This window comes from Solea solea, chromosome 12, assembly GCF_958295425.1.
Source record: "Solea solea chromosome 12, fSolSol10.1, whole genome shotgun sequence".
NCBI lineage: Eukaryota > Metazoa > Chordata > Actinopteri > Pleuronectiformes > Soleidae > Solea > Solea solea.
This window is the reverse complement of record NC_081145.1, coordinates 15,492,952-15,517,519: the sequence shown is the minus strand read 5'-3', so window position 1 is coordinate 15,517,519 and position 24,568 is coordinate 15,492,952. Positions and strand designations below refer to the sequence as shown.

General features: G+C 41.9%; 1 protein-coding gene across 5 annotated transcripts; it reads left to right on the top strand.

Annotated features, from left to right (window-relative positions):
- Positions 1-787: 787 nt before the first annotated feature.
- On the top strand, positions 788-24,568 carry LOC131469833 (transcriptional enhancer factor TEF-3-like). Of its 5 annotated transcripts, none has more exons than XM_058645209.1 (11): positions 788-877; positions 11,378-11,442; positions 12,500-12,571; positions 13,945-14,079; positions 15,131-15,174; positions 15,464-15,525; positions 15,718-15,848; positions 16,602-16,775; positions 19,916-20,056; positions 20,847-20,999; positions 23,251-24,568. In XM_058645209.1, exons 4-11 carry the CDS (start codon positions 13,978-13,980, stop codon positions 23,362-23,364), a joined length of 921 nt encoding a protein of 306 aa, XP_058501192.1. In that variant the 5' UTR covers positions 788-877; positions 11,378-11,442; positions 12,500-12,571; positions 13,945-13,977; the 3' UTR covers positions 23,365-24,568. The 5 variants fall into 5 exon arrangements, with proteins under 5 accessions (XP_058501192.1, XP_058501189.1, XP_058501188.1 ...); XM_058645206.1 differs by lacking the exon at positions 788-877 and adding an exon at positions 8,106-8,317 and having other exon boundaries at positions 12,500-12,562; XM_058645205.1 differs by lacking the exon at positions 788-877 and adding an exon at positions 8,108-8,317.

The following is a 24,568-nucleotide window of genomic DNA, read 5'->3' as shown; positions in this document are numbered from 1 at the left end:
CACTAACCTAAATAATGATCTGAGGTGCTTTCTCCAAGTCAGGATTAGCAGCTGCGGGGCTGATGGGATCACGTAATCCGCCAGAAGATTTGTATGACTAATGCAACAGTTAGGTCACTAACCAACTCTGCCTGTGTCGTCAGCTGGTCACAGTAGAGTTTGTTTTTCAAACCACTTTGAGAGTAGCTTTTTTCAGTAGCTTTTATGTATCTGCTTATGTTGCACCCTTGAGCTTTTGAGATCATGTTAAACACAGTCAACCTGAGAAAATGTTACTCTACATCCCTGAAAATTAGGAAGTGTTTGTCTGAAGAATCCCTCATTCATGATTAGCTGCGATAAAGGAGTTTATTACTTGTCTTACATTTTTTTTTGGATTCCACCTTCTTTTATCTGAGAATTTGCAAGTTTTCCCTGGTGTATATTATTTTTCTAATTTTCTAATTTAATTTGTGCGAATATAACTGTTTTTCACACAAAACAATTTGATGACAGCACCACAATAATTAAACCATTCTTTTTTCCTATTCCTATAGGACTGTGCTGCCACATCCAGACTGATCACCTGTGGATTTCGTAGAGACTGATCCACTCCTTGCAGCCTCTTCCCTCTCCCTCCACACCCACAACCAAGCCCTAATCATCCACCACTTGTTCTGTGGCCCCTTTTCTGTCCTCCCACCACGTCTGCAGAGTGGGCGACGGCTCCCTCCCCCAGGGGCGGGAGTGAGGAGCTGGGAGACGGACTCGACAAACCCCTGGAAAATGATGCGGAGGGCGTGTGGGCCCCTGACATTGAGCAGAGCTTCCAGGAAGCACTGGCCATCTACCCCCCTTGTGGCCGCAGGAAGATCATCCTCTCCGATGAGGGCAAGATGTACGGTACGCCCATCGCTGTTGTCATCTCACTAACGTTTTCTTTTTGAATGAGTTGATAAACACAAGGCCTGGGGAACAGCTCACATGCTGAAAAAAGTATAGTTCATACTGCCAGTTAAAACAATAAGACATAGTTTGATGACGTTGGGAAGCAGTGTGGGGTCATGGCACGTCATCTTGTTTGATTCCGCTGTGTGTTTGTGCTTTATGGGAGAGCTTTGGTTGCAGAACGGGCAGCAAATGGCAATGAAGTGATGCGTTAGTGACAAATGCACACAATAAAATCAGAAAACAAAAGATAACACACTGGCTAACTAGTAGTTCTGAATAGTTTTATACTTAAATCTATGAATACGAATACAGATTTCTTTGGATTTAACAAGTGCTGGGAAATGATTGGCTAATATAAGTACACTACTTAAAGGTGACATAGAATGCTTGTATCACACATATATGTTAGTTATTGAGGTCTACTTACATATATTAACTTGTTTTCATGATTAAAAACCTCCTAATCGCTGCAAACGAGCCGATCAAAATATCTCCTCACTGACGCTCTCGTCAGCCGCGCTGTTTCAGACCAAAACCACACCCCCAGAATGTGGACTGTGTTGTGATTGGCCAGCCAACGAGAGCTTTACAACTGTCCTGTGATTGGCCAGGTACCTGGAAGTGACGTAATAGATAGGCCAGCTCTCAGATACACAGCTCCCCCTCTGGCACGGTGGATGCTCTGCATCTCAGCAGCTACAACGAGTAGTAGTTCTTCTTCTTCTGCGGTTGAATGTACGCAGCCGGATGTGCCCGGGCTAGTGCCCGCACCGGGAGGCGCTACGGTGGTGAGAGGAGTGGTGCGGATTTCTGATGACGACATCAAATTAAGGAAGTGCCGATCCGCTTCGCAGAGCCCAGGAAAACAATACAACACTATTTTCTCAGCAGTGGCTGAACTGTTTGTTCTGAAACTTTAGGGTTTCATAAACGAGGTAATGACGCAGATACACACACAAATGCAGCGTTAATTGGAGCTTCCGGTCTATGTGGCCTTCAACAAAATGTATAGCCTTAGTTTTTAGATATGCATAGAATGCAGAAATGTTTCGTATTATATCTTTAAGATTTGTGTGTGTGTGTGTGTGTGTGTGCGTGCCAATGCCAGTGAGAAAATTATGACAGGAGATGTTTCTGGACTGTTACCCACATCTGCAGTGCTGTGGGAGTAAACAGATAAATATCCTCATCTGCACACTTCCCATTATAAACTAAACTTCATATGGTCACTTAATTAGTTTCACATACCTCCTCCACCCACCCACCCACACACACACTCACACACACAATCCATTCATCACCGCTCCTCGTGTTCATGTTTCACATCTCCCCTGCTTCCTGCACAGCTGTCAGCTCCATTTGGTCCCATAATGTACAGTGTGATTGCACACACACTCAAACCGCTCATTCCTCTACACGCATAATATGCAGCAAATAAAACTGTGACTTTTCACAGAAAAATGTCTTCACTTAAATACGTCAAAGCAGCAGCAACTCCAACCTGCCGAGACCCATAATGTCATAGAACTGATGAGAGATGAATTGTGGACAAATTGTATACTTTGGAGAAACCTCTGCCCTACTGTATGTCTGGCTTTAATAGTGGAGGGCTCCTTACCAAAATTACTTACAAATCAGTCAACTGGAATTAGTTTTGAAGGAGCAATTCTCAAATTTCACTGGTTGTGGTTAAATGGTGTAAATGTTTGGGAACAGATAACTCAGCCACTGAGCATCTCACTGCTTTACTGTTTGACAGTAGATCTGGTTGGAGGAAAACAGGGTGGACAGAGGTAGTGGTGTTACCAGACTGCCTCTGTCATCACCTTGCTTTGTCACTGTGCCAGACAGCTCCTTTAACTGTTAGGATTGCATAGGCGAGCTTAGCTACCTATTGAGGTCATGGCCATCCTCTGATCAACACTTAAACCCTTATAAAGCCTGTAATAATAGTTGGAGGAGGGCAGGGGGGAGAGGGGCAGGTGCATCATTCTATATCACAGGGATTTAGGGGGTGGGGGTGGGCTGGATCAACTAAGGTGGTGGCTCTTTTTGGCAAGGGAGGCACTGAGGTGCCCCTTCCTCTCGGTGGGGGTCAGGGGCAGGTGATGCATGCCAGGGAGTGCGTTGGCCCGCCAGGAATGGCATGTGTGCTTGGGAGCCTGAGGGTTCAAGGCAGCTCGGCTGTAACCCTAAACCAGAATAGACGTTTACCCTTTGAACGCCTGGAGGGGAGGTGGGGGTTGGACAAATAAACACTGAGGCGGGCAGTGGTGTCTTGCATGGCCTCTGGGTTCCCTTTCACACCTGTCCCCTGTGTGTGTGTGTGTGTGTGTGTGTGTGTGTGTACTGGCACTGTGTACTTCATAGTGGAAAGGTAGAGGTTGTGTGTTTGTGCTTACCTCCCATGCTCCCTGCTATTTCGGTGATTTAACAGCTCACATCTCATTGTCTTAGACTCCCTGTCTGACTTTGGCCTTTACGAATAACCTCTTCTATCCTCTGCCAGTCTGTCAGTCAGACAGACTGTTTGACTTTCAGTTCACCTCCAGCTGCTCTCTGAGTTCAGCCTGACAGCCATGCTGCAAATCCAGATTTACAACTTGAGAAATGAGGCAAGACTCAACCCATGCATGGCCCACATTGCCCCCATTACCCCTCCCCCCCAAACAGCGCAGCCAGCTCTTCCCGTACCTCTGCAGCCCCACAGTCGCCCCCTTTTAACACTATTGCCGGGTTCACAAGTGGCCAACGACTCAAGTCATTCAAGCAATCACAATCACTGCAAATCCACTTTGAAGCTCTTTAGTGTTGTTAAAGTGCTGATGGTTTGTGGGTAGGTGTTAAACCAGGTACCCAAATCAAATATCAACTGAGAATAGCTTGTAAGGCATACATGAAATGGTAAAGTGATGATTCAAAAGCCATATAAATGTTATTTTGTCTCTGGCTAAATATGGATACACGGATAAGAAAAGTCTCGACATGCTCTGAATTTTAGGTTGAATTCCCCTTTGAGGAATAAATGCCATTCCTTGCCAAACATTATGATATTGAGTCTCTGAGCAGCAAAACAAAAAGGAATGTGTTCAGATCACCTTCACTATTGTAAATTCCTAAAATTAGTGGAATGTTTTCAGCCCATATTCCATTTACATTCACAACATTTCTTCCCATAATGCTGTCCATAGCGCTGGCCCACTCACTCATTACTCAACAGACCTATTAGCTCGCTTATTAGGGACGGTGTCATTGATATTGTGGTGGTTATGTGGTCCAGCAGTAATTTGACATGCATCTGCCAAGGAAAACATTTCCTGCCTTGTGTGGCTCTCAGTGAGAGATGTGCCCTGTGGTCTGACCAAAGGCCTCATGCTGCAATAATGGAAAAACAGTCCCAAACTTGTACTGCAGTTGAAACCTACATGCTGACAGCTCTCACTTGAAGAATGTGGCACTGCAAATCTGATTATCTTCCGTGTTTATTTGCTGCTATATAACTGCCATATGAATTTATGTGCCACTTATGCAATTGTAATTGTTTTATTTTATGATATCTTTTGAATCATTTTTATGTAGCCAGCATTAATTCTTGCAGTGCATGTTTTATGCAGCTGTTTGGTTTCGTCCCCCTCGATTTCCTCACATCTGTTAGAGGAGTACTTTTATCACATTTTGATGGATCTCACTTCCTGTGGTATTGAAGAAAAAAAAAGTGCCGATTGCTTGTGCTAGTGAAATGGATCACATCAACAGTGCCTCCCTCACTAGTGGCTTGTTTTTCTGACACAACAAAGACCCCAAACACAATGAAGCATGCTCCCACTGAGCTCTGCTTGTGCAACATGTCAACCCATTGTCGTTTTTTGTCAGGCTATGCAAATATGTTTTTGTTTTAAGTGATCCTCATTAAGAATGTGATGTACAGGGTCAGTGGAAAACAACATTGAGTCCTCACCCAGGTTCAAACTGTGGCAGTAAAGTGAGAGATTCACCAGTCACCTTGACCTGTTGACCAGTTGAGAAGCCTCAGAGGCTTGGCTTTGTGGTTTACTTTTGTGACAGTGTGGCAGTTGTCTACTTAAAAATGTTTATTTTAAGTTATGTCAGTAACTCAAGTGTGTGTGACAAGGGATAAAAATGTGGGAAATGTGTTGCTAACCATCTTGCCAAATTTGAATGATTAAAATAGGCGCTAAGTGTTTAAAAATTAGGTTTCAATTCATGTAATGTTCAGCAACATTCACTACTTCTAAACACTGGAGGTGTGTACTGGAGGAGACAAACACACACATGCACATTTACACACATTAGTATGGACCTAAGCAAGTGGACATTGCTGTTCATTGGTGTTTATACAGAATATACACATAAATGCATCTGCATTAAACCACTTGTTTCACAGACATGTAGAGAATGGACATTCTCAGCACTTTAATAACATTTAATAACATGTACACTATCAATGCACTGGTTTAGCTACAGTCCTGCTCTCTCTCCTTCTTTCTCTATCAGTGGTACCTGCAGCCTCACAGCAGAAGTCTGCTCTTCTTTTTGTTCTTCTTCTTTATTTCATTTCCTCGTCATTTATCGTTAAATAAAGTGGCAGAGCTTTGCTGCATGTTTTTTTGTATTATTGTCACAGCTTTTGGTGTTTTGCTAGCTATGGTGCACCATTGAGTCATATTTTTAGACATGCCTTAAAAATCCTAAATAGAACATTGGAGACATACTCTTTTCAGTCTTTAATCCATAATTCCTTTCTAAACCATTGTAATTCAACATAGTCTCTCCCCATTTTCTTAATATGTAATGTGTGAAGAGGAGAAAATTCATTCGCTTTACATGCAAATTAATGAAAGCACGTGAAGACCTTCACTATCATACTAAAACAAGTTTTAACATTTGAAGTGTTAAAAACTGTTTAGAGGAACACACACACCCCCTTTCACTAATGAAGTCTGTGGCTTGTTGCTGTTATGGAGACTTAATAGAGGTCTTTTGAGAGCTCAGCAGGCTGCATCCAGGCTCTATAAGAGGGGAAATAATACTCAGCCAAGACATTCCTGCAGACTGCAGCCTAAATGTGACCTTTGTTTACCCCAGCAGACACAGTGGGGCAAATGTGCTCCTGCAGTAAAACATTTGGCTGGCAGATGTGTCTTCTGAGTGCTTGGCAGATGGACATACTGTATGTGCACAAATGTGCATGGACACACTGGCCAACAATATAATGACTCATATATTACAAGAGCAACAAAAATGTTCCTACCACGGACCTAAACATAGCAGCATACTTAAAAAGAACATGTTTTTCTGCAGGCATGGCTCTGTCATCTGAGGTGTTAATTACTGTTGCAATTTAATGCTCACTATAGTGTACATTATAATGTCGGGTTTAGGGTTCATTCTTAATTGGATTAAATAGAGCTTTTGCACTCAGAGCTGCTGTTGTACTCATAAACAGGACGTGGATTAATGGGATACTGTTTGGGTAGCAGATGTAAGACTTGGGCAGTGGAATGTCAGGAATGCACTGAGCTGAGAGAGAGAGAGAGAAGCTGAGAAAAGAGAGAGAGGGGGAAATGCAGATTTATGACTAACCAGGACCAGAGGTTGACCTTAAGAAGAACCTGCAGACCACATCACTAACCCTGTCCACCTTACCATGACCTTTATCAACAGGCCAGGGAGAGAGAGAGATATGACCCAAAACAGTTTTAGTAATATATTTGGCTAAAGGAGTTCTGATGATTTTGATTGTCCTGGACGTAAATATACAGAGTTATGTTTGTGACTATTTGGAAGAAAAAAAAATTATTTTCTCATCACTGACCAACTTCCAGCCCATGAAAGTGTTTCCGCCATCACTTATCAGTGATATAACTCATATAACTCAGTCTTCAGTGCCACAGCAATCTATGGCATCACAACACAATTATATTCAAATTACAGCAGTATGCTCTAGTCCAGGGGTGGAGAACCATGTTTTCCTGCAGAGTGCAGACTGAGACGCACATAATTTCCTCTTTGGTCTTGCAAATGCAACACATTTCCCCTTGGTTCAAACCCAGCAGTGATCCCACACTGTCATGAGTTTTTGTTTTGTTTCTGCATTGTCCTAGAAGTCATATCAAACTGTCTCCATATGCACCATATACAGCCCAGAGGTTGACAAGTTATCATCTCTGCTGTGGTCGAATACCTTTATACAATAATGTCAAGTTCAGAAGAATGTTTGAGACTGACGTGAATGGTGTAGGTGTAGTTTTGTCTTCTCGCTACCTCATATCAATCATTTAGTGCAGAAATGTCCATTTAAGACCATTTTATTCTACCAGTTATTCATGGTTCTGACCCTGTCACTGTGAAAACACTAAATATTAAAAGTATATAGTATGGAAACTTAACCAAAATGTGTCAGCCACAGAAATATTCCCTATAAACCCACAAATAATGTTTCCTAAGTTGCAAAACCCAGCAAGATCCCCTGACGTCAACTTTGCTTCTGCTGCAGTCATTCACTTTTCATGCCCTTTAGCATTTTTTCCAGAATCAGATTTCCCCCCCTGACAAGTCTGACTGCAGGCAATGTGATAAACAACATCAAACTGTGGACACAGTGGGTGATGGTATAATGTTCCTATGTGACTTTCCGACATCCTTGGCTGGCACAAGCTCTCTGTCTGTGCTACTCCCATTGGATATCATGATATCATCGGTGTGTGACTGAGCTCCCCCTCTGATCTGATGGGTGTGTTGGAGGGTATTTTTAATGGGCCCGTCCCCAAACCCTCACTCTAGGAGTGGTAGGGCCTCTGATATCCGATGCAAGAACATGAAGCAAACCTTATTTGACAGCCCATTAAAGAAGCTGTTTAATGCTTGCAATACATGACTTGGCTAATTTTCAATGTGGATACCATCAATAAAAATGTGTGTCGTTTGCACTGTTGGTGGCAGAATCCGTTTAAACCATTATTCCCCATAAATATATGTATTTATGTGTGCTTGGGGTTTTGACAACAAGTTTGACGCAAGAGAGTCTTGCATAGTGTCTGGTTGCCACAATGAAAACAGGATCTGCTTCTCTACATTCACAAGAAGGTTTTATGTGAAGACATGCTACTGTACACTTAGTGAAGTTTCTAGGAGATGAGTTGCTGGGAACTGGAAGAACTTCCTGCTGTAATGTGAGGAACGCCATACAGACAAGTTAATGTTCATTTGAGGTCAAGTACACTGTAAGGATTTTGACAAAGCTCTGCTAATTTCTGAGTCTGAATGGGAAGAAATGTGGAACACTTTCTTAATCCCCGAGGAATTAAAGAAGCATGTATTCGGGGGCTCAAACAATCGGCCTGGCGAGTGTGGCTCCTGATAAACAGTAAGTGGTTGAGGAGTTACATCCCTGAAAGAAATTAAGTGATGGAATGAACTGGAGCTAACGTGTGTGTGTGTGTATGTGAGTGTGAGTAAGTTTATGTCTTGTTTCTGTGTGTAAAAACTGGAACAAACAGCGGAGAGGAGTTTAGCTTCATTGCAAAGGCAGCACTACAGCTAAGCTGTAAGTATGGGTGTGTGTGTCTGTGTTCTGGAGTGGTTCTGGAGCTTTAAAGGACAAATATACACTACTTTATTCCTCCTCTTTTTTTCCAAGCCAACACTCATTAATTCTCTTATTTACTATATAAGTGAATGATAATGTCACTCTGTTGTTTAGTGTGAGCTGTTGATAAGTGAGTTTCAATATAGACCTATGCACCCATGCTAATCTAGATGGCAGCCTTTATGGCTAGTTGCAAAGGCAAAACTACACTTTTTAGTGCAAAGAGAGTTTATTTTTTAGTTGTATTTAATTTCATACATAATTCAAAATAGGAACGGTTTAAAAAATCTTTGGTCTGTTTACATCATGTGCATCTTGTCCTGTCTAACCTAATGTTATGGAGTTGCCGTAATTCCAGATCTCATCAGTTACTCTGGTGAGTACAGTGGAAATGATTATGCTTATTTCTTTAAAAAAACCTTCACTAGAAAAGTTGAAGGTCTGAAAATGCCTTAAAAGGTCATTGCCTGCCCTTTACAGAGACAGTCCTCTGGCTGAATGGTTTTCAGATTGCATACCCACGACTAAAGATCTTAAAAACTTCCTGTGAGAAATTGGCGACCAAACGCAAATGGTTTCAAACCAGCATCCAATATCTTTGTAAACTGAGCAGGACCGGGACATTCACATGAGCACCAATGAAGAAGCAGTGTTTTGCATTCCGCACAAAATCTGATCACTTTTATTGGCTGACAAAATGTCTGCTGGCGGTTCAGGTTTCCGCTTCTCACCATTTGGGGTCACTTGATCGGCTGGTTTGTGTAGCATTGTGAGGTCTGACCGGAGTGTCAGTATGTGAGGGAAAATCTGACGAGTTCGTAGCAGTTGTGTGTTGTGACTAATCTGTGTGTTAATTCACATAGAGACGTGGTGCCAAGGGAAAAATGACCGTGTTTAAGAGGTGGTGCAAAGTCGAGCAAACTCTTGTATGACTGTGTGTGTGTGTGTGCTTATCCTGTAACTGATCTTGATATCTGTCCTCCCCTTTCATGGTACCTCTATGTAAACTTCCTGATCACAAATATATAGCTGCCATTAATGATTCATTTATTTTTCAATGTTCAACATGACCCCTTAGTTAATTTTCCTTTTCCTAAGCATGTCGGGCAACTATGACAGCTTTTGCATACCAGAAAGGATGTCAATCTTCTTTGTTTGCATAGTAAGATTCCACTTCAAAAAGCAAATGGCTCGCTCTGGCTAATTTGTATGTTAGGGCTGCTGTAGAAACACAGTGGCACAACATGGCGGCACAGTCCTCGCTTATAGCAACCAGTATAGGGTTGATTGAAAAACTAAACAATTTGTATATTATAAAGTGATTATACACTTTTACAAAATATGTTTTATATTCAATTTCTGCCACTTAACCCTTTCGCAATGTTACCTACTGTACCTTTGAATTAATTAATGAGTTCTTTCCAAGCTTTTGTACATCATATTAAAAAATATTTCATATTCTATTCATATTTATTTCATTTCATATCCAAAAGAAGTTCCCAGAGCATAATAACAATTATTTAAATACAATATTTGCAAAGTTCAAAGATGGATAATTACAGATTTGACCAGTTTTTGGTATTTTGTTTGTGATTAACATTGGCTCAAATAACATATATTAATTATTTAATCAATATATTGCATAATCATTTCAGTCTGCCCAAGTGTATTCCATATATTTTATGTGTGTAACAACATAGTTTGTTTTCTTAAATCTACAATCACACTCCACCAGAAACACTTTTAAATACTGTATATTTGTGCTCATGCTTATTTGTGTTATCCATTTTAGCCCTTAAACCTGAGGTTTAGTTTTTGGGGATGGGGTGAAAGACGCCCCATGACCGATGCCCTCCACTGTAACTGGAGACCGTGGTCGTGAGGGAACAAGCCCAAGATTTACTGTGGGCGTAAAGGCATATTCCATAAACATTGACATACACACCAGCTGCCTGGCAGCCTCACCAGACCGGCCCCCTTTGGTCACTGGCCTGTGTCGTGTCTGTCCTGAGTCCGGTCTGTGGATCGGATGGCCGCAGCCTCCACCTGCTCTGCCAATGTGACCTGTCTGTCAGTAGTGGCAGCATACGGACACACATTCACACACTGCAAAGATACACGCTCAGTGTAAAGTGTCAGCCTAAACCTGATGTAAGCTGTCCCAGAAGTATATGCTTAGTGATATACTGATACTTGCAGTTTTCAGCGATGACACACTCAACTCCCTTCACTACTGCTTTGCTTCCTTTCTTTCCTTGGTATATGTGCACACACACACACACACACAGACAGACATAGTTTATGCAGCTAATTAAGCTAATTATACAGTGACACCAGTGACCTTAACAGACAACTATTTATATTAATATGTGCACAGATATACATCCAGAGCATATTCATTTCCTCACTCCTCTGTCTCGCGTTGGCTGGATCGGCCGGGCATGCAAACATTTTAATTCCTCTACATGAAGAAAAAGCTTCTTTTCAACTCCCCCTAAATCTAGTTCATCATAGTTTCACACCATGACTAAACACAAATAAAATACTACACTGGGTTTCAGAAATGTTCATTTATCAATATAAATATGTAACATGTGAGTGAATAATAATGATGAAAATTGGTCTTACCCCCTTTAATTCTGCCCAAAATAGGCTCTGTTTCATTTTTAGCAGTATGTGACCTATGAATATTTTTGGGCCCATCAGTAAAATCTGAAGGAGAAATGAAGTCAGGGTTTATGTCTTGAAGGAGGAGATATTGTGGCTCAAAGCTCAAGAAAATGTCAGTTGATTGAACCTTTTTACCAGACTAAAATGCTGTTTTCTGCACTCTTACAGGACGAAATGAGTTGATTGCACGGTATATCAAACTTCGTACGGGGAAGACGAGAACCAGGAAGCAGGTGAGTTCTCTCCAAGTGTTGTCTGACTCAGCCCCTATTTTTGAACTCCTCCATAAAGTCATGTCCTGCTGAGTGATGCCACTGCACCCTATGTTGTCACCCGAGTTCTCTCTACCCTCTACTCCGAGGACAGGGGATGATGATTGATTTAGGGCTAGAGCCCAATGCACAGATGCTATAGGATCAAATGTCGGTGTTATTTCTTCATGGGTCTGGGGCTTGTTAGAAGGTGAAAGAAGCTGGGGAATATGGTGATCTGAATGGGAGACTGAGGTAGGAGGCGCAGGGGATTTGGAATTCTATCCCCACTACGGTATCTGAGATGGTCTGGTGTACGGGCAATGATGGATGTGTAGAAAAAGGCTCCCTGCTAAGTGATCTGATCTGAGTCAGAGTGGGAATTAAAAGAGAAAGGGGTCACAGGCACAGATCTGAGCTGGATGGTGGGGGGACAGATTGGAGAAATAGAGGGACACCTGCTGGTCCAACAGCAGAGTATTAAATGACTCATGTGGTACAGTACAGCTTCTTTTTTTGTGAAAAGACAAATTTAATCTACATTATCAAGTGGAAAATATGGATGGGGTAATGTTGGGTAATATTTTACCTCAAAACCTATCTTTCAAAAATGCAATAATTAGTTAGTGTTAGTGCTTTTTATTTTTCCTATACAATTCATATAATTTATGTTAACATACTTATTCTCACACCATAAAATGTACCAAGTCTTTTTTCTTAAATCTGTACTAAATTGTTGACTTAATTTAACTTCCAGATTCTTTTCCCTAAGATTTCTGTCTACTGAACATAAAATGTCTTTGTTATTGTAGTTCATTTATACAACAACAAAAATCACAGCTTCTTTTGTTTTTCTCTTTTTAAAATGTATGTGCATACATTTGAGATATCTCACTCAACCTGTGCACAGTCACTGGATGCTGGAATGTATCCCAATGAGTCAGGTTAACCTCATCACGGCACCCACTGAAGTAGGCAACATGTCAGTACATGCAATAATTTACTCTGCTGTGTTATCTCTTCTCTGTACGTCTTTTAGGTTTCTAGTCACATCCAGGTTTTAGCCCGACGGAAGGCCCGAGAGATCCAGGTGAAGCTGAAGGTACGCTACGTGAGTTACCTTCCATTTTCTATTCATTCATCTTCCCCCACAGATATTGTAATGCAGGTTTCGGTGCACATGTTACCTGAGAAACTGAAAAAGTGCCGTGAGCATGTTTAATTTTTCTCTGAGATTGAGTCATACAGGGATTTAGATCATAATCAAACCCTGCGCCTCCATTCAGCTGAGGTTATTATCATGACTTTAATCGAGTGGAGCAGTAGTAGATGGAAAAAAGGATAAAACATTATTACCCTCCATTATTAGGCTTCGTGTTTTGTCAAAGGTTTCTCAACATCCATGGCCGCTGCACTGCCATGCATTCACATTCCATTTACTCAATGGCACAAACCATCGGCTATTTTAATTGCACTCTCTCTAATTGATGCTGGTCTTAAATGGCATGCTCACACATAATGATAAAATGTGAACATTTCTCCAGGAGCCTGAGGCTTACTGGGCACAATCATGAAACAAGATGAACTGAGCACAATTGTCAGGAAACAAATTAATCCCTGCATTATTCCTCTTAGGTATTACATTAAGTACTGCAATAAAAGTTTTCCTGTGTGGTATTCTGAGAGCTTACACATCCCTGTCTCCCCAGTACTTTCTCAGTTTACATTTCTCGCCCACATACCTTCAGCCACAGCAGACAACAGGACTCTCCCCCCCTTACCTTGGACAGTAGCCATGAGGGTTCAACTGGCAGAGCTCGCCATTGGTCATGGGGTTTGCCCCTGTCACGGACCTTTTTAAATACATCTTTGGTGTAACTGAGATCCCTGCCACATGCACACCCCTATATTTCAGCTATGCCCTTGTGTTAGCCAGTTCTGGGAAGAAGAATGCACCGTGTGGCCTTGCCCATTAGAGCCAGGCGGCAAGTGCTTGTAGTCCTCTGTGGTTTGGAACCTGCTGAAGGAGTGGATTCAAAAACAAGAGGGGTATCCCTTTACAGTGCAGCACACGAGCGAACGTTTTCTTGCTCTCATCTGTTTTCAACTCTTTTCAGTGGCATTAGTGTTTTGCACTTTTGATACCATCATGATTAGCATATTAACATATCACCCTGTTGCATGCCCCGTCTTCCAATATGACCTCCAACAGAAGCTAGTTGTCATCACCAGCTTGCCCCTGCCAAAGCAATAAACTTAACTCTTGACCCAAAGGCCCTTGACTGTAATATCACCTTCTCTCCAGCTCGCTGTCTGGCAAGGATTCAGGGTGATGCAAGCTGGCCTCATCCCTTCATTTCCCTTTTAGGGCTCTGCTTGTGTTGCTGTTGAATTAGAGAGCGGACTTAAATGGAATCCAATGAGTGCTCCCCATTTGCGTAATGGTCTGTTTGTCTCACTCTTGCTCTCTGTCCCTCTCTGCAGGACCAGGCTGCAAAAGACAAGGCCCTGCAGAGTATGGCCACCATGTCCTCAGCTCAGATCATCTCACCCACAGCTTTCCAGAGCAAGATGGCTCTTCAGGGCCTGTCTAGGCCAGCTTATCCCACTACTGGTGGGGTGAGTCCCTAACAGTATGCGTATCCTGTCCACCATAATATTCAGAGCCACATTTATTAACAAAAACCAAACAAACGAAAAACATTTCAGTTCATCCTAAAGTCAGTGGATTCAATATCACATACATTTTCCATCACCCTCTATACTGATGCATGACTTTTGTTTCCATGGGTGTTGGTAAGTTAAATCATAGGACTTTCGTTGTATTCAGTCTGCAGCAGATGATGATGATGATGGTGCAATTATTTTTTTTCACTTGTGATACGACCCCCCCCCCCCCCCCCCCCGCTGTTACCATGCAGCAAAAACACCCAGGTTCATGACACAGTCAGAACAAGGTCCTTTCTCCGTAGAGTTTTTAATGTTCTTCCCATATGTGTGTGTGGGTGTGGGTTTTCTCTCGGTACTCCAGTTTCCTCCCACTGTCCAAAAACATGCAGACGTTAATTGGACACACTAAATTGCCCACAGGTGTGAATGTGAGAGTGAATGGTTGTTCGTCTCTGTATGTTGGCCCTGCAATGGACTGCTGACTTTGGTGTACCCCACCTTTCACCCTATGTCCGCTGGGATTGCTTCCAGTGTCCCGTGATCCATGGATGGATGAATGAATATGACCCACTTCCAAATTCTATTAGATGGTTATAGCGTGCAATATATTCTACATATTTTCTTTCTTGTTTTTAGGAGATAGTATTGTTTTTATTATTTAAGTTAGTGTGGTGACCACTTGCATACACTTTTCCTATGCCTTTTGGATTTTGTATTATTTGTATTATTTGAAATGAGGCTTTATTTCCAATGCCTTGTGCATCATGTATCACTTCTGCATGCCTGAAACACAATAAAAAACATTTGAAAGAATTTATTCTTTATGTGTCAAAATACAGTAAAACACAATTGTATGCTTTGTGCAACCTTTAAGCCTGATTTTGTGGTTTTAAGTTACACTTTTATACTTTGTACTTTTATTTTGAAATGCTCACAGCAAAAATAATAGCACTCGTAAGGAGTGAGAATTAGTAATATAATTGCACTTTTTCCCCCCCAGTTTTGGCACGGGGCACTTCCGGGACAACCAGGAGGTCATGAAGAGTGAGTTGACATTCTTTCTTTTCTGACGTGCTGCAGCTTCCTCCAGTCACTTTTTATTCAACCATCTTAATAACCATTAGATCATTTCCAGTCTGGAAATTAATCTCAGAGCAAATCAAACATATCAGTGTAATTATAAAGAAAAGTCTTCAGCTGTCTGACATTCAGCATACCTCTCTGCTCACTGCATCTTTAGAGGTCAGGCAGTCCAATTAGTGTGTGAGGTGGGGTCATGAGGGCGAGACAGTGCATAACATGCCTCTCCCTCTCGTCTGTCCCCTCTCTCCAGCATTAAGCCCTTCTCCCAGCAGAGTTACACCATGCAAGCGTCCGGACTGGCCCCCATAACAGGTGGGTGCTCTCCCCCCAGCTGTGTTGACAGAAGGCTGTCATACCATGAAAAGTGATGAGACAACCCAGCTCATGATGAAGAGCTCCCACAAATCTCGGAGAAATAGCTGCGATATCGTTGTATTTTCAATTGTTTTACAGTGTCACGTTGAAGCCACACATTTACACACTGGCTGCCCTTTTTGCTCACAGGTTATGAAAGCACAGCAGGGCTGTCCATGTCCCCCGGTGCCCCTCCTTGGCAGGGCAGAAGTATTGCTAGCTCTAAGCTACGAATGCTGGAGTTCTCTGCCTTCCTGGAGCAGCCTCAGGACCCAGAGACTGTGAGTGGACAACTCTGGGAATAACTTATCCATACTTAAAGAAGTTTGTCCTATTCATTTGCAGTGTTTTGTTCCTTGTTTTTGTGTCTACTTGTGGTATTAAAACTCGGATTGAGAAATAATTTGTATTAAATGACTGACTCGATTTTTTATACATAGGTTGGTTTCTTTCAATAGTTAAAAGACAATGAAATGAAGTTACATATGTTGTCTTTCAGCCTTGCTGCTGGACATGCTGTCGGGGTAAAATATTTAGGCACAGACTTGTGTACAGGAGTGATTAATATTAAACAGATGAAGACCCTGCTGTAGTTACATTGAGCTCAGATTCAGAGAGTCAACATTCAAAGTTTGAAAACTTGATCAAGTCCCATTGTACAAATTGAAATGAACCAGCAGCATAAAATAGACATTTCTAGTTTTTATTTGGCTCCATAGTCTTAAAGCTTATGTGGATTTTTAAAGCAGGGTCTTACAGCAACTCAAAATCACATGCTAAACTCTAACTACTCGATATAGCCACATGACAGGACGTCGCATGATTACGAGTGGTGTCAGAAGGGGGAAAAGAGTGGAACCCTCAAGACAGGTGATGGGATATTACAGTAAATATGGTGCTGTTGAACAGCGGGGCACAGTGTGACAGATGTCCTTGAGTGCAAACTGCACTTGGCATTAGTGGCAGTTAAGCAAACTGGACATATGACATTTTTGGCACCACTCATCTCATGATATTCACTTTTGTCTCTCCAGTTCAACAAGCACCTGTTTGTGCATATTGGCCAGTCCAACCCCACATACAGTGACCCTTATCTGGAGTCAGTCGACATCAGGCAGATCTACGACAAGTTTCCAGAGAAGAAAGGCGGCTTGAAGGAGCTGTTCGAAAAAGGGCAACACAACGCCTTCTTTCTTGTCAAGTTTTGGGTAAAAGTCCTTTTTGTTTTCTTTTAGAAAAGTCCATTAAATCAGCTTCTATCCTGTTCTTCAAAAACTAAACGTTCAGCCTGCTTATGTGTTTCATACCCAGAGCCAATAATAATCCTCCCCAAGTCATGAAGGTGAAGTGAGAGTATAGTAAATAGTCTTGTTAATGTTTTGTAGCACCTGTTGGCTGTTAATGGCCTAACAGTGTTCATGGTGTTGAGATGGTTTAAGCTTCAGAGTCTGGGAAACTTGAGTGAGATTTAGGCCCAGAATGAATAGAAAATCATTGCTTCCATGTCTTGAGTGGTGATTTATATGCCGGCAAAGAGGGTATGTGCGCGCGTGTGTCTCCGTGTGTGTGTGTGTGTGTTCTGGGGGGCCTTATCTATAAATACGTTTATTGAAGGGAGGGGGTGTAAGAGTTGGAGTCTAATAGTGCAGAGACAGGTGTCCAGGCTCAAATTCCCACAAATGAAAGATCAGGCCTGCCACTCTCCCCAAGGCTGCTGTTTTACACACACACACACACACTGACACACACAATTCACCACCAACTTCCCATAAAACAATGAGCGAGATGAGAGAATGAAAGTCTACTTAAGATGCAGACAGATGGAATCGGGGGGGATAATGTAATTGAAGTCGAGGCCAGAAAAGAGATCTAAAGAGAGAGGGGGGGAGAGTGACAGATAAAGAGAGAGTATGAGGGTGTAATGGAACACATCTATGTTGTTTATTTCTCTGATCTGGCCATCTTGCTTTACCTCGGCACAAGACCTTTGGTATTTGCGTCATGCACCACAACAGTCACAGACCAACCCAGGTCCTTTACCGCTCACTCCACGTATGAAGTACGTTCCGTAAATAATGTGCAGTAAACTGGCACGTCTATCTGGCCTGAGCCAAAGTCACTGGATCAGATATAAGATGAAGAAAACAAACAGTCAGATACAAGCGCTACAACTAAATATCACATAAATACGTCATAAATAAACATAGGCAATAATGTGCAGCACCACTGTCATGTGACCAGGAGGTAAGTGCACGTGTCTGCTATGCTGTCGGCGCATTACGGAAAGTCGGTGTCGACGTGATATCTGATAGGGTTGTGATATTGGTATTCATATCTGACATGAAGTAATGGTTTCAAGCCATCTCCAACGTCTGCCACTGTGGCACATGATTGCCATTATTTTGTGATCCACTTGATGAAAAGTTATTTACCATATACTGAAAGGTTTGTTGAGGTTTGTAGAGCAGAAGGCTGTGAATGTTAATGTCACAGTACTGTCTTGCAATCACATGCCACTGGATAGTTTTTTTTTTTTTATGTATGGCATTACCCTTCACACGTGTTTGACTGCCACATTATTTATTGTGGAAAGATAAAAGACATTGGTGAGTGACACCACACTCCAAGTAATCTTCTCCAGTCCTTGGATAGAGCAGCTGGTCGAGCCATGGCATTTGATTCAGGGGTGAGGAAGGTGGGGATGACTTGTCCTGCCATATATCATAAAGAAAAGAAAGTGAGACAGCAATAAAAGCGAGCGATAGAAATAGGGACGCAGACAGTGTGAACAAGAGATCGGGATGGCAGAAGAAATGGTGGGTGGTACGTAATCAACAAGTCATTCATCAGTGAAGCATTACTCTCTTGATTCATGTCAGAGCCTGGTGGAATCAACAGTTGTGACATATGCAGCTTTGCATTTGAGGAAAAAACAAGCTCATAACACTGTCCCCTCTCAGTTTGTACATCTTACCGTCCCCCTAAGGGGGGTCCTCCAGTTCTCAAGGCGTGATGACAAAACGCAGAAATGCTGCGAAACAGCAGGACATTTCAACAGCCGCGCTGGAGACTACGGCGAAAATGCTCTTAGCCATGAAAATAAGCAAAATGAAATTCTTAACACATCTGTAAACGCGCTAACCTTGTTTACGCCATTGTAAAAGACAGGACGAGCCAATTGGACGTAGCCGCGCTTGTGCAGCCACGTGGCAGGTCATGACTTGGGGGCGTGCTGAGGCGCAGGTTGGCATGGTGACGGTGACAGGCGGCTGGCCCGCTTCCAAAGCTATGGTATTCTAGATTGAATTTCCAGCAAACCCCCCCCCATCAGCCGCTGGCTGCCCTGTCCCTCATCCCCCACTTCCCTCCTCACCCCCTCAGCGCCAGTGGGCCTGTCCTAACAGATCGCCTCACGCCTTTGAAGTGTAGAGCGAATCCGATTTAAGCTGCCTCTGCTAAATTGTTACACAGCCAGCCTGCCCACCGTGATCTAATCAGCCAATTGCTCACTGATGATTGTAATTGGATGAATTCCCTCGCAGGCTGTTAGGGAAGCAGGGAATGGCAGTTCGGGGAGGGTCACTGGGCCCCAGGGATGAAGACAAATAGAGAAATTACATGAGCCAGGGATGAAGATGAACGGGTGATGAAGAGATGAAAGCTGGCTGAGCTGTGTCTCAATGGCCCATTAGGAGACAAGAGCCTGACAGGGGAAAAGGTAAAACAGGCCAGCTGTCTGACAGAGGAGACAGCACTTCAGTCTGATCCTAAATCAGATTATACTCACCTCAGTTCAAACTTAAGGGAAGATCAGTGATTCAGTGACGAATCAGCATCCACCTGACAATGATGACAACATTTAACTTGGAAACAAGGCATTCTGTTTGGTGCGTTTCTTAACTTAAATGTTTTAATGATCCATGTGAATTATTTGTCCTTTATCAAAACACTCACTCAGGCTGCATCTTGGAAATCCTGAGGCTAAGGATTTGCCAACGTTTCCCTGAGTCAACGGGGGGTTCTGGCCGCGAGATGCTTCTTGACTTTACAGAGCGTCACTCTCAAGCTTTGCTGAGCTGTAACACTCTTGGCGATACGTCTTTGTCAGGCTCACACACACATTCCCGGAACTCTGTGAGCGGAAAAATGGGACCTGATACTTTGTTATAGATTATGGAGCTGGATCTGTGTATCCTTGAAATTTTGGCTGCTCAGTGTGACGCAGTAGCACACACCTTGAATTCCAGGAGGTTATGTCTTATGAGAAGAGCAGCAAATCCTCCTACATGCTTATCAATGACCTTGGCCCAGACTAACACAGTGTATGTTACATTTCTATTCTCTCTAGGCGGATCTTAGCGTAAACCTGCAGGACGACAGCAGCTTCTTCTACGGCGTTTCCAGCCAGTATGAGAGTTCTGAGAACATGATTATCACCTCGTCCACCAAAGTCTGCTCCTTTGGCAAGCAGGTGGTGGAGAAAGTGGAGGTAAGATCAGTGTAAGGCTGCTCATTCTGTAACACAAAAATTGTCTCTTCAGTGACTGATGTAATCATTTCTGTGATGTTATTGTCTTCTAAATGAGTTCATTACTTTTGGACAAACAACCTTTGGACAGAGAAGAGCTCCTACCATTATAGCAGCACCGTATAAACGATATCTGGCTACAATTCAAGATGTGCATTACATTTACAATTACATCAACATTAAAAGGTCATGACCACGTCAAAAACCAGCATCGTCACCTAGAGGAGTGAATAAGTGCGTCTAGTGGAGATGGATTCCAGTCATTTATCACGGATCTGTGATCAGAAATGACATGATTCACTAATCCCACCCCTCCCCCCCCCCGCATGACTAAGTATTATGCTTCCCGTTAACTAGACACAATAGTGGCCCTGCCCCCACCCACTGCTGATGGATTGTACAATAAAAACACATACACACATCCCTAGGTACAGCCATCTGCCTCAGTAGGCCACATGATGATATTTAATGGCTTCATCATTTGATTATGGTTGTCACAAGAAATATGTTTATTGTCATATCTGGCATGCCATATGCGGCATTAGGTATATTATATTACACATATTGCTGCTTATCCCCTGTGTAGCCATTTGTTCAGTCGAAGATATATCCTTGTTTGATTTGTTGATGTTTTTTTGTTTTTTTTTTCTTTTTCAAAGGAATTCATCACTTAATAATCAGTTTCGAGTTCTTAAGTCCTCAGATGTTTGACTGTGTGGTCTCACACTATGTTTTTTTGTGTTTTTTTCAGACGGAGTATGCACGTTTCGAGAATGGTCGCTATGTGTTTCGGATCCATCGTTCGCCACTATGTGAATACATGATCAACTTCATTCACAAGCTTAAACACCTGCCAGAGAAGTACATGATGAACAGTGTACTGGAGAACTTCACTATTCTACAGGTACATGCAAAAACCACTACAGTACTGTCCAGTTTGGATTTTAGTGTTGAATAAGATATTCAGGTCATCTGTTATAAGAAAAAAAAAACAATTAAATAGATTGTACGAGATGTGATGTGGATCAAAGAAGAATTATTTGATTCATTTGGTGCATCTGCCTATTAGCCTATTTTTATTTAGATTTTCTATTTGTGCATGAAAAAAAAACTGAAGGAAAACAGAACATTTGCAAAGATGATGAAATGTGACGCACACTTCTTAATGCTTGAGGGAGCTGGAAAAGTAGTAAAAGTGAAAGTAGCAAATAGAAGATGACGTGTAGACATCCTGTGACTGAAGAAGACGGATGAGAAGAGGTACGGTGATTCAGACTGATGAGGAAAACCACAACATTCCTTGACTGAATAAAGAAGCAACGACGAAACACACAAATTCAATTTTATGTGTACAGCGCCAAATCACAACCTATTTTATCTAAAGGCACTGAGCATAGTAAGGCAGACACCTTTAAAATGTTATAGAGAGAAGAAAAACGCAAACAGTTTATACAATGAGCAAATATGAGGCATCAGTGGAGATAAAAAACAAACAACAAAACAAACTCCTTTTTAAAAGGAAGAAATCTCTGACAGAACCAGATTCTATAATGTGCGGCCATCTGCCTTGACTGGTTGGGGTGAGAGGATAAAATAAGGGAAAGAAAGTGAAAGACGGAGGTGAGGTAGAGACAGAAGAAAGAGACTAGGAGCAGATATATAACAGTTGCATCAAGTTATAGGTTTAGACAGGACAGTAACAGCTATGGAGGGAAACACACGTGAATCACGCTATGATGGAAACTAAGTACACTGTTCACTCAAACACACGCTGTCCTTCGTCATTCATGTAGAGCCATTTATGCCACTCACACACATGTAGTAAAGTGCACAGGGCCATAGTTCAGTGTGTGGGCAGGTCCTTTTATTCTTGGTTTCCTCAGGTATGTTGTATGATACACAAGAAAGGAAACCGTTGAGTTCCACAATATTTCTCGCTGTACAAAATGGACTTTTCTGAATGAGCCCGGTGCTCCTCAGAGAGCAAACACAAACAGGAAAAATAGAAAGAGTGGAGTGTGTCACCATAGTAACAGTGACATCAGGGTTCAAAGACACTGGTGCCCCTTCCACTGGCGGCTGCATTCCTACTGGCAGAGGGACAATGACCATATTGAGCCCACACTGACGACGACATGGCAACATGTCATTAGGGTTTCTCAATGGCCTGATTTATTTTCTTATTAACAATGAACACGCGCAGCCACACACATGTTGACAACACATGCTCGCACACAGATTCCACACTGCAAGGCTGAGCACAATGGATCAATATGTATTCAAGTATTGTATTCAGTGCCGTGCAACAAACACAGTGAATTCATGGACTTGTCAAACCAGGTACAAACTAGTCCTGCACATACAGAAAGAGCTTACATGTACATTTGTTGATATGGTGCGGTTATGCACATGCATGTTATGTTAATGCAGTGAATGAGAATGTTTGACATTTGTGTAGAATTATTGATCGTTTCAGAGGAAGAATGATCATGAAAAAGTAAGGATCACTCTGAAGACGAATTTAATGAACAAAACACCATTGCGGCTTGACTGTCATGTTTTTAATAATCCATTTCAATACACTTTTAATGATTCATTATAATCATGCTAAGCTATAATCATCATAGATGAATGTGATATGATGATAGTCTCTATAATACAGTTAACTCAACAAAAGCAGATTTTAAAACTAGCAACCCCACAATCATGTATTCACACGTTACATTAAGTTAACTTCTCTTTATTTCATAATAGAAGTAGTGAATACATGAACATGGTTTGCTGTTAGTTAGTTAGTTAGTTAGTGTTTATTTGAATGGAACAGTGCATATTAATGAACATATAATGAATTGCTTTATATATGCCGGATTTTGCACAATCCTAATTTCCATCTGTAGTCCCAGACAAAAACATAAAAACAAAAAAACAGTGTAATACAATAAACTACACAGTTTTTTGTTTTTAATGGTGCCTTTTTAAAAAAAGGTGCCTATTTTTCATGTGGTGTATTCTAATGTTTAAATGCTATCGGTCTGTGCTTGAAGCTGTTTCTTGAAGGATGTATCTAAGTGGTGCTTTGTCCCTTGAAAACACAGGGTGTGTGTTTCTTTGCTTTTTTTTTGCGTGACTGAATGCTGTCTTGTGTTTGTCCACAGGTAGTGACAAACAGGGACACACTGGAGACCCTGCTGTGCGTCGCCTACGTCTTTGAAGTGTCCACTAGTGAGCATGGCGCACAGCATCATATCTACAGGCTAGTGAAAGACTGACGCGGTCACACAGTTGGACCCTACCTGCCATAGACCCACTGTAGTGCCTCAGTGAGCAACAACACTCAACAATGGACTACTTCCTCCGTGAGCTTAGAGCTGAAACCTTACAAGTCAGTCAGGAGCCCAGAGAAACTCTGGCTTTGTCACAAGCCCAGAAACACAACTACTGCTGAGAGAGAGCGAGAGAGGGGGAGAGGGGGAGAGGGGGATTTGAGACTGTGGAAGCTGAAACAAGCTTTGTGTGATAAGCGGACGAGGAAAGAAACAGAAGAGGTCGACGATACACTGTGGACCCTACACCGAAGGAGCCAAACCTGGCCAACAAAACCTGCATGAGAGCGTTGTCATTGGTGGTGTTGTCATCTCATTTTTATTAGTGCTTGTTTTTGAATTAGATTCTTTTATTGCACATGCATGTGCAGATGTTTGCAACACAGGAGTTTGGCTGCCTCAGGCTGCCACCTAGTGACTTAAATAAGAATGGTATTAGGGGGAAAAACAAAAGTAATTGAAGTAATTGAGAATTCCTCCTTTGCACACCCATAAAATATGACTGTTTTTGATGTCAATCATTTGATATTTGAGTAATTATGTACAGTGCCATTTCCGTCTCCTCTAAACTCCTCTGAGCTATGACAATAAGAGGCTAAAAAAAAGATTTAAAAGAGCTATTGTAGTCACTTTGATGTTTAATGTTATTTGTTTATTTGTGTCTAGTGTTGTCTTACTGTTTTTGGTCAAAAACCTACCTGGCTTTAACAAAAGGCACATAATAACTCTGCTAACTTGAACCAGATTTGGATCTGAAGTTGTCTTTGACTGTAACTTGCCCTGAAGTGTCGGATGAAAATACAAGTATTTCTTACGTAACTCCTCTGCTGAGTTTTGAATTCTCTGAAAACTGCTTTGGTGTTAAACTTAAAATTATTCTATATTCATGTTTGTTTTTTTATTTATTTTATTTTATACAACAAGCCTTCACATTTTGTCATACATTACTATATTTAGATTATTCTCAAGTTATATCACTGAGGTTATACATCAACTTTTTTAAATGTATATCTGCACTTTTCAACATGGTTTTATTACATATACATGGTCAGTCGCTGAGGTATAAGATATAATGTCTAAAAAGACACACATCTATATTTGGTGTATGTTGTCAGCAAATAAAATATTTATCACGGTGGTGAAGATGGAG